We start from the raw sequence: 13,210 nt of genomic DNA on the forward strand, positions 1-13,210 counted from the left end.
CTGGATCAACTGTGAGTATAATATTGTGTATATGGGATTGTATGATTATTTTTCCCTTTTATTGGTTGAACTAGATGGACTTGTGTCTTTATCCAGTTAGACTAACTATGTAACTATGGTATGCTTGTTATTTTATGATATGATTCAATCATCAGTTCAATTGCTAAATATTGATCAATTTCACATAAAATGCACTTAGTCTTAACAAGTTTTTCATAAGTTTAATGCAGAATAATTATTGAAGGATGCATTGTGGATAAAAGTAATTATAGAAACTTTGTTGCAAGTTTAGAAATTGTACATGTAAAAACTCAACTCCAACCAAGACTTTTTGTTCTTGGATCAGTTTGAAACGAATAAGGTATTTATTATTGTACTTGATCCTTTTGGAGAGATTTCACCTCACTTCCTGTCCCACAGACAACAGTAAATAAATGAAGTGGTTGTCTATACAATAAGAGTATGGGAATAGTAAATATGTATTTAAAATGTAATAAAAAGGGAGTAATCAGTATACGCTTATTGCAATTTTTTTTACCAAAAATATGTAGAAGAATACATATCGGCCTAAACTGAGGAAAAAAATAATTTTTTTATATATGTTTGGGGGATATTTATTATAGCAAAAAGTAAAAAATATTGCGGTTTTTTTTTCAAAATTGTCGTTCTTTTTTTGTTTATAGCACAAAAAATAAAAACTGCAGAGGTGATCAAATACCACCAAAAGAAAGCTCTATTTGTGGGGAAAAAACTACGTCAATTTTGTTTGGGTGCAACGTCGCACGACTGCGCAATTGTCAGTTAAAGCGATGCAGTGCCGGATCGCATAAAGTGCTCTGGTCAGGAAGGGGGTAAAATCTTCCGGGGCTGAACCGGTTAATTGAACGAGCTGAAGTTAGAAGCTGTTTAGTTTCTATGCACAGCGTCACCAGATTTTGCACTCTCCAGTTTTAGTAAATCAACTCCAGTAATACTAACAGGAAGGTTAAAGTGTTTGTAACCCTAAAAAAAAAAAAAAAAAAAAAAAGCTTCTGTTCCCGTATAGCAGATTAAACAGCACAGTGTTTGTGCTGTCCAATCTGCCCCTCTCTAAGCTGTAAAAAAAAACCTGGCTAGACCTGCCAGTTCCTGTGTCCTCCTCTGTGTACTGACCAGGATAATCATGACTGCTGAGCCCTGACTACAGTGGTCAGTTTGCATCTCTCCGTCATCTGCAGCTCTCCTCTGTCCCCCTCACCCCCAACCTCCCTGCCTGTAAGCTACGTGTGTCTTTGTATCTGTCTCTGCCCCCCCTTGCCACTATTAGTAAAAAATAAAAGATTACAAATTGTCACTGGCAGCCCCTCCATTATATCTAGGCATAACACACAGGGTAAATGTTTTATTAAAATGAAGCTTGTAAATACTTTTTTACAGCTATATTCAGGCCGGTCACGTGACTCCTGGCCGGTCTCCTACTCGGATACAGGGCTACAGTGGGAGGGGCTGAGCGGCCACGTGACCTCCCCTGTAGACCTGAATCGGAGTAGGATACCAGCTGGGAGTCACGTGACAGGCCTGAATATAGCTGTAAAAAGGTATTTACAAGCTTTGTTTTAATAAAATACTTACTGTGTGTTATGCCTAGATAGAGCGATTGCCAGTAAATGGCATGTTTAAGGTAACAATCACTTTAATAAGAGAGAGTTGAACATTTCCCCATTAAATTGGAAAAAACTACCCAACAGGAACACAGATTACAAGTGAAACAATCGATCCCTTCCCCACTATGTCCAAAACGTAACAAAAAAGTCTGTGCTGGAGTTGGGTTTGAACAACAGTTATGATTGTTTCATCTTACAGTGTATATTACTGTCCTAAAAGACTTTCAAGTTACAAAACACAACTGGAATAAAATGTTTTCAAGAAGCATGACATATCAGAAATCTGAACACTGCATATAATTGTAAGGTTGGGTTATCACTGCATAAGCTCCACATATGTAGCAGGAAAGAGCCCTCGTCGCCCATTGCAGGATCCAGTCCACCAACCCTCATCTATCATTTCAATGTCTGTGATGATATCCTGAGGTTCAAATGAGATCTCATCATCACCACCTGTGAATTACAAAACAAGAAGATGAAGACGCACACATCATACAGATATAGTACATATTGTTTTTTGTTGTTTTTTATTTTTTTGTCCCAAATTGTCATTTCCAGTACATTTCACTCCTGAAGATAAACTTCAGCTTGAATGAAATATTGCTCAGAACTATATTTAAAGTCCCACTAAACTTTCAGTTTCAATTAGCAGTTTACCTACATTCTAGGTGCAAAGATAAAAAATACAAAGCAGTCACAGCCTAAAAATAACAACTTGTTATTTGCCATTATGCTGTAGAGGATTGTTGTTCTATGTGTACAAGCAGTGGTCTCTCTGGAGAGTTCTGACATATGCCTTGCTAAGTCAGAGTTAGAGCTCCGCAATCAGCAACAAGCATGAGATTTATAAATTTTTTATAACATACATGTGTGTCGGTAGTTTAAAGTGTTATGCTAAGATAATACCTGCAACTATGGGAATCATCCTGGTATTGATTTTTTTTTTTCAGCCGGAGGCTGGTTTGATGATCCTAAAAGTGGATAATTAGCATCAGGATTGCTTTTACAGGCGGCAGGAGGGATCCTCCCCTCCCGCCGGTGCTTTTCTGGCCTCTGCCATCCCACTGGCAAGCCTAGAATGAAGCCAGCGGTTTCGTTGGCTTACCAGCAAGCTGTTTGAGGACCAGAAGGTCCCTGATCAGCTCTATGGTAAAGGAAACTGGAAGAGACTAGTATTTTGTCACTTCCAGTTACCCTGGATGTAAAGAGTGCCATTTTTAAATTGTGACAGCATCTGTTCACACCAATCTTGGTGTGATCAGATGCTTTTAAGGACAGAGGAGACATCTGGGGTCTAGTAGACCCCAGATCTTTCCATAAAGAGTAGCTTGTCACAAGGGATGTTTACATTACATAACTTGTGACAGCAATAAAAGTGAAACAGTGAAACAGTGTAAAATAAATAAATAAATAAATAAATAATAAAATATATTTTTTTTATAAAGTGCCCCCATTCCCCTTATTTGCGCACAAAGGCAAACGCACGCATTGGTCCCGCATAAGAAAGCAGCGACTGTACCACACATGTGAGGTATCGTCGCGAACATCAGAGTGAGAGCAATAATTCTAGCACCAGACCTCCTCTGTAACTCTAAACTGGTAACCTGTAAAGGTTTTTAATACGGATTATTGAACACCATAGTTTAGCACTATTCCATGAGCGTACGCAATTAAAGCGTGACATGTTTGGTATCTGTTTAAACAGTGTAACACCATCTTTTACCAAAAGTTGGGTATTATATTGTGTTTGTGTGCATTGAAATTTATTAAAGTGTATTTTTTCCCAAAAATTTGTGTTCTAAAAACTGCTGCTCAATTCAAAAAGTGAAACTCATATTATATAGATTCATTCTTCATTCATCATTCAGTGATATATTTCAAGCATTTCTTTCTTTTAATGCGGAAGTAAACCCATCTATAAAACAGTTTCATTTCCGGCACATGCTGGAAATGTAACACTCCCTTTGGTTTGTGCTCTCAACCAAACTGTCAAACCATACAATGGCCGGTGTCATAACTGATCACATGTGCAGCATCATGGCAGTTGTAGATTAAGCAGAGGCAAAGATGGCAGCTTCCTCACTGAAAATGATAGGGGGGTTTACTTACACTTTAATTTTGATGATTATGGCTTACAGCTAGTGAAAACCCAAAATGTAGTATCTCAAAAAATTAGAATATTGAGAAAAAGTTCAATATTGTAGACTCATGTGTCATACTCTAATCAGCTAATTAACTCAAAACAAATGTAATGATTTCCTGAGCCATTAAATGGTCTCTCAGTCTGGTTCAGTAGGTTACACAATCATGTGGAAGACTGCTGACTGAACAGTTGTCCAGGAGACAGTCATTGACACCCTCCACAAGGAGGGTAAGTCACAAAAGGTCATTACTAAATAAGCTGGCTGTTCACAGAGTGCTGTATCCAAGCATATTAATGAAAAGTTGAGTGGAGGGAAAAAAAGTGTGGAAGAAAAAGGTGCACAAGCAACAGGGATAACCGCAACTTTGAGAGGATTGTAAAGAAAAGGCCATTCAAGAACATGGGGGAGATTCACATGGGATGGACTACGGCTGGTGTCAGTGCTTCAAGATCCACCACACACAGGCGTATCCAGGACATGGTCTACAACTCTCACGTTTCATGTGTCAAGCTACTCCTCAGCCAGAGACAATGTCAGAAGTATCTTACCAGGGCTAAGGAAGAAGGACTGGACTGTTGCTCAGTAGTCCAATGTCCTCTTTTCGGATGAAAGTAAATTTTGTGTTTCATTAGGAAATCAAGGTCCCAGAGTCTGGAGGAAGAGTGGAGAGGCACAAAATCCAAGTTGCATGAGGTCCAGTGTGAAGTTTCCACAGTCAGTGATGATTTGGGGAGCCATGTCATCTGCTGATGTTGGTTTGTGTTTTATTAAGTCCAAAGTCAGCGCAGCCCTCTACCAGGAAATACTACAGCTTTCCTCTGCTGACCAGCTTTATGGAGATGCTAATTTCATTTTTCAGCAGGACTTGGCACCTGCCGACACTACCAAAAGTACCAATACCTGGTTTAATGATCATGGTATCACTGTGCTTGATTGGCCAGCAAACTCACCTGACCTAAACCTCACAGAGAATCTGTGGGGTATTATCAAGAGGAAGATGAGAGACACCAGACCCAACAATGCAGACGAGCTGAAGGTCGCCATCAAAGCAACCTGTGTTTCCATAACACCCCAGCAATGCAATGCCAGATTGATGCAGTAATTCATGCAAAAGGAGCTCTGACCAAGTATTGAGTGCATACTATACTGTATATGGGCATACTTTTCAGTAAGCCAACATTTTTGTATTAAAAATCTTTTTTTTTATTGGTCTTATGTAATATTCAGATTTTCTGAGACACTGGATTTTGGGTTTTCACTAGCTGTAAGCCATAATCATCAAAATTAAAAGAAAGAAATGCTTAAAATATATCACTCTGTGTATAATGAATCTATATACCCTGTTTCCCCGAAAATAAGACCTAGCGTGATTGTCGGTGATGGCTGCAATATAAGCCCTACCCCTCAAATAAGCCCTACCCTGTTTCCCTGAAAATAAGCCCTACCCTGAAAGTAAGACCTACAAGGACTTTAGCTAGGGCTTATTTGGGGGGTAGGGCTTATATTGCAGCCATTACTGACAATCACGCTAGGTCTTATTTTCGGGGAAACAGGGTAATATATGAGTTTCACTTTTTGAATTAAATTACTGAAATAAATTAACTTTGTGATGATATTCAAATTTTGGGATGCGCCTGTATATATAAATGTAAATATATATAGTGAGTATAGAAAAGAATTACCCCCTTTTAAAATAATCACATTTTGTTGCTTTGCAGCCTGAAATGACGACAGACACAGTTTTTTGATTTATCCAGCTGCATTTACTAGTGCAGCTTATAACATCCAAGTGAAAGATATAACACCAACATGTCAGAGAAAAAAATAATTCAAAGACAAAAGTTGGAGTTGGAAATAGGATCACCCCCTTGTATTTTGTTGGACCACATTTTCTTTAATTACAGCCTTTAGTCTGTTGGGATATGTCTCTACTAGCTTTGCACATCTAGACTTTTCAATATGCCCACTCTTCTTTGCAGAACTGCTCAAGTTCAGTTTCATTTGAAGTTGACCATTTGTGGACTGCAATCTTCAATCATTCCACAGATTTTCAATGGGGTTTAAGCCTGGGCTCCGACTAGGCCATGCAAGGACATGCACCTTTTTCTCCTTCAACCACTGTGTGGTCATTTTTGCTGTGTGCTTTGGGTCATTGTCATGTTGGAAGGTAAACCTTCTTCCCATTGATAACTTTGTGGCAGAGGGCAGCAGATTTTCCTCAAGAATTTGATGATATTTTGCCCCATCCATTTTTCCTTCTATCCTGACAAGTGCTCCAGTCCCTGCTGCAGAGGAAACACCCCCATAACAGGATATTACCACATGAATACTTTACTATAGGAATGGTGTTATTTGGATGGTGAGCTGTATGGGATTTCCACCAGACATATCATTTGGTGTTGAGGCCAAATAACAAAATTTTCGTCTCATCTGACTACTTTAAACGCACCTTCTGAGGCCACATGGAAAAAGGTGTTATGGTCAGATGAGACTAAAATTGAATTATTTGGCCTCAACACCAAACGATATGTCTGGCAGAAGTCCAAAACAGCTCATCACCCAAATAGCACCATTCCTACAGTAAAGCATGGAGGTGATCATATCTTGTTATGGGGTGTTTCTCTGCAGCAGGGACTGGAGCACTTGTCAGGATAGAAGGAAAAATGGTTGGGGAAAAATACCATCTAATTCATGAGGAAAATCTGCTGCCCTCTGCCAGAAAGTTGACAATGGGAAGAAGGTTTACCTTCCAACATAACAATGACCCAAAGCACACAGCAAAAATGACCACACAATGGTTGACGGAGAAAAAAGTGAATGTCCTTGCATGGCTTAGTCAGAGCCCAGACTTAAACCACATTGAAAATCTGTGAAATGACTTGAAGACTGCAGTCCACAAATGGTCACCATCAAATTTAACTAAACTGAAGCAATTCTGCAAAGAAGAGTGGGCAAATATTGCAAAGTCTAGATGTGCAAAGTTAGTAGAGACATATCCCAACAAACTAAAGGCTGTAATTAAAGCAGAATATGGTTCAACAAAATACTGACATAAGGGGGTGGTCCTTTTTCCAACTCAGTGATTCTGTTTTTGAAATGTTTTATTTTTTTCTGACATGTTGGTGTTATATCTTTCACTTACTTGGATCTTATAAGTTGCACTAGTAAATATACTTGGATAAAACAAAAACTGTGTCTTTCTTCATTTTAGGCTGCAAGGCAACAACTTGTGATTATTTTAAAGGGGGGTGATTCTTTTCTATACCCACTACATATAATATTTGGGGGTTATAAGTCATTTTCTAGTAAAAAAATTACAGATTTTTACAAAAAGTGTCAGAAAAGGCCTGGTCTTCAAGTGGTTAAGTCAGGGTCAGCAGGGTAATGTGCGAGACCTCTGCAGAGATACCACTGCTTCCTCACAGAAGCATGCTGGCAGAAAACAGTGTGATTTGCACACTTTTTGTTTTGATGGACATATAATGTATTTAGCATTTGTAAAATGAAACTTCCATTGGGCTTTAATAAAATACTTGAGGAATACTACTTGAGGGTGCTGGTAAAACGGATCGTAGATTTTAACTGTGTGTTAGAAATCACAATATAATGGAGAAAGCTTAACATATTTTGTAATGTTTATCTCATGTGTATACTGGTAATTTAAAACAAAACATTTTATTGTTTTAGGGCCTTGAAAACCTGTGCATACCCATGTAGGCAAATATGGCCCTCGCATGGGCGTACTTAGATGTACACCCATGTGACAGCCATGTTTGCACAAGGGCCTGTGTGAATGAGGCCTAATAGTAATTAAATGCTGTGTGAAATTTCCACTAACTTTTGTTTGTTGTTTTACTAGAGCAGGAAGTGAGTGGAAATCCCTCCAATGGGGATATATAGGTATAAATGCATATTTAGTAGAGGAAGTGAAGTGTTAGAACATTTGTCATGTATCTATTGCTGTCTATGTGTCTGTAGGCAGATTTCCCTTCAATTTCTGTTCCAATGACAAATGCCACCCAGGACAGTAACTTAGGATTGTGCCATCAGAAGAAGAAGAGAAGGGAAATCTCCCCAGCGGGGACACAAATGGTAAAACAAACTTGCCAGAGGTTCTAAACCTTCCTTCACTTCATCTAAACCTGGATTCGGCCTTTAAATTCATTACCTTAACCCTCTGTACATTTGATTCTACTCTATATAGCAGCATCACTCAAGTACAAAAAAATAGTCTGAAAAGGGTGGCAAAAAAAACAGAGCAATCATTGTTTTTAAAGTATAATGTATTTGTATCTTTGGTAAATAACAGTTGGTATACTGTGTTACTCTTTGTGTATATGAAACTAAGCTCTGCGTTCATGACCAAAAGAGCGAGTCACTCACTGACCTTGTTTATAATACTAGGAATAGATCATAATCCTTTGTTTCCACTAAACCTTCTCTTACCATCTGGCTGCTATGCTGCTTATTTAAAAGGCACCTCTAATGGTTTGAGGTTACTTTTATTTTTTGTTTATGTTTAAAAGTTGGTAAACTTGTGCTTTTTAAAAAAAAATAAAATCTATATTTCACAAATACTCCTTTAGGCCTCAGGCCCTGAGACCCATCGTCTGTGAATGGGCCATGCATTGAAGAACCTGAGCCACCAAGTGCTGGGTGCAGACAGCCCATTAAAGTCAATTTGACAGCTGTGCACATTGTGTGCAATCAGGACCACTCATCCACACTGTCAGATTGGGACAAGTGTTGCCTGCATGTAGCACCTGGTGCCTTAACCACATACGGACCGCCGCCGATATACGTCCTAACTTTGAAGAGGAATATCGTTGTTATGGCAGCAGATAGCTGCCATAACCCCGGTATCATCTTCTTCGGCCAGCGGTCCGCTTTCCGATAAGAGTGGTCTCTGCGACGGATTCGCCGTAAGATCACTTTTATCGGCGGCGGGAGAGTGCCCCCCGCTCCCGCCGCGCTCCGGTGCCCTCCGCCACTTACCGGAGCCATCGGCAGCGGCGGAGATAATCGGATGTTTCCCCTTGCTGGGTATGGAGACGAGAGCGGGGAAGATGGCCCCCACCTGTCTCTATACCATTGCAGGGCCGAAGCAATGTCAAAATGTCACTTCCACCCATAGCTCTTAATTAAAGGGACATTCTTTTATTTTTTTTTATTTTTTTTAAATGACAAATTTTTTTATTTTTATTTTTTTATTGCATTTTAGTGTAAATATGAGATCTGAGGTCTTTTTTGACCCCAGATCTCATATTTAAGAGGTCCTGTCATGCTTTTTTTCTATTACAAGGGATGTTTACATTCCTTGTAATAGGAATAAAAGTGACACAATTTTTTTTTTTAAAAGAACAGTGTAAAAATAAAAAATAATAAGGTAAAATAAATAAGAAAAAAAAATGATTAAACGCGCCCTGTTCTGCCGAGCTTACGTGCAGAAGCGAACGCATACATGCATATGAAAACTGTGTTCAAACCACACATGTGAGGTATTGCTGAGATCGGTAGAGCAAGAGCAATAATTCTAGCCCTAGACCTCCTCTGTAACTCATAATATGCAACCTGTAGAATTTTTTAAACGTCGCCTATGGAGATTTTTAAGGGTAAAAGTTTGTCGCCGTTCCACGAGCGGGCGTAATTTTGAAGCGTGACATGTTGGGTATCAATTTACTCGGCATAACATTATCTTTCACAATATAAAAAAAAATTGGGTTAAATTTACTGTTGTCTTATTTTTTTATTAAAAAAAGTGAATTAAAAAAAAAAAAGTGCACTTGTAAGACCGCTGCGCAAATACGGTGTGACAGAAAGTAGAAACAACTGCCATTTTATTCTCTAGGATGTTAGGAAAAAATGTATAATGTTTGGGGGTTCTAAGTAATTTTCTAACAAAAAAAATGTTTTTAACTTGTAAACAACAAATCTCAAAAAGAGGCTCGGTCCTTACGTGGTTAAAGAGGAACTGCAGTCTGCTCACATAATTTGTAATAAAAACATCTTTGCCTTTCTGAAGCTTCCCTCCAACCACTTTGCATATTATTTTATATATACTGTGATTCTGTACTTGCCAAATATGCTGCAGAAATCTCCCTCCTCTGAGTCTGGCTGCATCCATTATAACTGTAGGCAGCCGGAGCTGCTGCCTGTTCACTTCCTGGATTTACACGGACACACAGGGGGCACACCTCCAGCTCTGCAGCCCTGCAGCTCTCATTGGCCCTTGTATGACTCATCCCCCCTACCTTCCTGGCAAACTCTCAGGAGAGTGAGAGAGAGCTGTACATGATGTCATAAGCCTAGGCTAATAACCAGACAAGAAACGGGAAGTGGGCTGTATAAGGTATTTACTGGCAGAAAAAAAATGTTTTACTATCCAAAGTTAAAACAAGGGCAGAAGATTTAATAGATGGAAAGTTGAAAAAAATGACTGAAGGTCCACTTTAAGCCGCTTAACACATGGCCCATTCACAGACAACGGGTCTCAGCGCCTGTGTGAATGAGAACATATATTCTCTAAAGAGTGCCACCATGACATACGTTTTGCATGGTATTTTGAGATTTCTAAAGTAGTAGTACAACAATAGCTTCTTTTATAACAGTCTGTGTGTAATTTATACTCTGTGTAGGAGCCAACACAGCAGGGAGAGGAGAGAGGGGAAGAAGGAGGGCTGTGTCACTCCTTTGGCTCATTCAGCATACAATCTGAGCTTCAGCTACTGGGCTGTGTAAACAGGGTTTTTTTGGCAAAACAGTTAAGGCTAGCCTGGTAAGCTTGTCTAATTGCTCCAATTGTTAGCTGAAACTAGGCAACATGCATATGCAATATTTATTATTTGCAAGAATAAAAACGTTTAAAAGTAATTTTATATGTTTTGGCTTAAACATAATAAAATAAGGGAAGTCTATATATTTATGAAATAAATAAAACGACACATTTATAAAGCACAACAATGTACTTTATGGATGTGCTTAGTATGCCACCAGATTCAGGACTCTGAAGTTGATGGACCACCACTTAATGAAATAAGGTAGTAAAAGAAAAAAGCCAGGAGAAGAGCCTGGTCACATGACCTGTCAAAGTCACATGTCTGGCTGCCCCCCGGTTATAGAGCTCTCTCTGCTGCGTTAAGCAAAGAAAACTTCCTAGAATTTCACAGGATGTATATCCCAACCGTGACTTTACAGTGGAAATTCTAACACCTCATAAGGTATCTGCATTTATTTAGCACTGAGACTGCACTCAGACTAGACAGATTCATATATAATGAACAATAGAATATGAGAACAAAACATCAGTAATTGTTCACAGTTTCTACATAAGAATTCTTTAAATTTCTCACAAAATTTAGGATGAAAGTTCCATTTCAATACGACTGTCTCACTATTGGTATTTTAATGGAAAATAAAATATAAATTTTTCAGCTTACCTGCTTCATAATCATACAGAGCAATAGCAGAGGATCCAGAGTTGCCTGTTTAAGAACAGAAAAAAAAAGAATGTGTTCATTTTGAAAATAAAGCTTCTTTATAAAATTATTGTTGAGTGCTGTGAACTTATATGCCAGCCTCTTTTAACCAGGCTTATTTATATGATGTACCATAATCTATAGATATAATCATTATTAGCAGGGTTGGCAGAGACTTAAAGTGTAATACCTCGTACACACGGTCGGATTATCCGACGGAAAATGTTCGATGGGAGCTTTTTGTCGGAAATTCCGACCGTGTGTAGGCTCCATCGGACATTTTCCTTTGGAATTTCTGGCGCACAAAATTTGAGATCTGGATCTCAAATTTTCCGACAACAAAATCTGTTGACGGAAATTCCGATCGTGTGTACACAATTCCGATGCACAAAGTGCCACGCATGCTCGGAATCAAGCAGGAGAGCAGCACTGGCTATTGAACTTCATTTTTCTCGGCTTGTCGTACATGTTGTACGTCACCACATTCTTGACGTTCCGAATTTCCAACCAACTTTGTGTGACCGTGTGTATGCAAGACAAGTTTGAGCCAACATCCGTCGGGAAAAAAAAAATGGATTTTGTTGTCGGAATGTGCGATCATGTGTACGGGGCAATACTCTACTTTTGTCTCCAAAGAAAGTTCCCTTGGGGTGATCCATGTACATAGCAAGGATTTTCACAGATTATGTATCAGATTCCTGCCTTTTTCTGTCCTGAAGAAAAAGCTGCTTGTTTTACCAAGTCCAGTCCAGGCTGATTCCTGGCTGGGAGGGTCTTTACTCATTGTAACTGCCTGATGCACTTTCGGTGTTCTAGTGAGGAAAGTTGAAATGTCTGCATCCCTTTAGAAGTAGTTAACCAAAATTAAATTCCTATTGCAGGGATACCTAAAATGTTACTAGTATCTTTGCACAGTTGTCTGAGAAAATCAATGAGCCAATCACACAAGCAGGAAATAACATTTCTGGGGACTTGCTGTATACCAACTGTGTACAGAACACCTCCAGGATGGCATATTGCATTGAATTTTTTTTTAACACAGCGACTTCAGTTTAAAATAGAAAGGTAATTTTTAATAACTCCAAATGACAGAATAGCTTGTGTAACTATATTTTAGGGTTTATTTTTACAAAAGTGGAGTTCTCCTTTAAACATGATTTAAGGGTTTAAGGGTTTCTTCAAGACAAAAAGGTTGAGAAAGGCTGGCATGTACAGTCTTCATCTTGTTTGGATGACCTCATAAGTGTTCACTAGTTTTTACAATAAAACCTATATAACAGTTGATTAATACATTTTCTATGATGCAGCACGTTTGGTTATTTCTAGAAGGATGATAAAACTGTCAATTGACAATTTTTTTTTCAAATAATCCAGATAGCACCTTTGTTGTATGGCAAATATGGAGTATCTGTTATCAACACTGACCTCTGGAAAGAGATAAGATTGACTTAGACTACATTCACACTAGAGTCGCGTTTTATGGGTGTTTTTTCAAGCGTTTTTTTAGCAAAATTTCAAATGTGTCAGGCGTTTTTTGATCTAGGCATTTTGTTTTAGCCAATGGAAATCACTAGGGGGAGGAGATCAGCAAAAAAACACCTGGAAAAAATATCTGCAAAAATGCAAGTGAATAATAACACATTAAAGTGGTAGTAAACTCCACTACCACTACCACTAGTACCTACAGGTAAGCCTATAATAAGTCCAGCTTACAGTGCCAGACCTTCAGAGCCTGTGCCGCATGCGCTTGCGCGGGAGTGACGTCATCGCGCCATTGGCCACTCATGTAGCCAGAGGCCGAGAGCCCGGAAGGAAGCCTGAGGGAAGATGTCAGCCATCTCAGTGGTGACATCGCGGCACTGGAGCGATTCGTTCCAAGGTAAGTGTCTCATAATGCGCTAGTATGCGACGCATACTAGCGCATTATGACATTGCCTTGCAGGAATTT

General features: G+C 39.0%; 1 protein-coding gene across 1 annotated transcript in view; it reads right to left on the reverse strand.

Annotated features, from left to right (window-relative positions):
• Positions 1–206: 206 nt before the first annotated feature.
• Positions 207–13,210, reverse strand: part of LOC141131682 (src substrate cortactin-like) — a 100,397-nt gene continuing 87,393 nt past the window's right edge. Inside the window, exons 17-18 of the mRNA XM_073619234.1 lie at positions 11,224–11,268; positions 207–2,096 (exon numbers count right to left, since the gene is read on the reverse strand). Coding sequence (XP_073475335.1) covers positions 1,960–2,096; positions 11,224–11,268 — 182 coding nt within the window. The 3' untranslated portion in view covers positions 207–1,959. The remainder of the gene's footprint in view (positions 2,097–11,223; positions 11,269–13,210) is intronic.

The sequence above is a fragment of the Aquarana catesbeiana genome, linkage group LG03, assembly GCF_042186555.1.
Source record: "Aquarana catesbeiana isolate 2022-GZ linkage group LG03, ASM4218655v1, whole genome shotgun sequence".
NCBI classification, from domain to species: domain Eukaryota; kingdom Metazoa; phylum Chordata; class Amphibia; order Anura; family Ranidae; genus Aquarana; species Aquarana catesbeiana.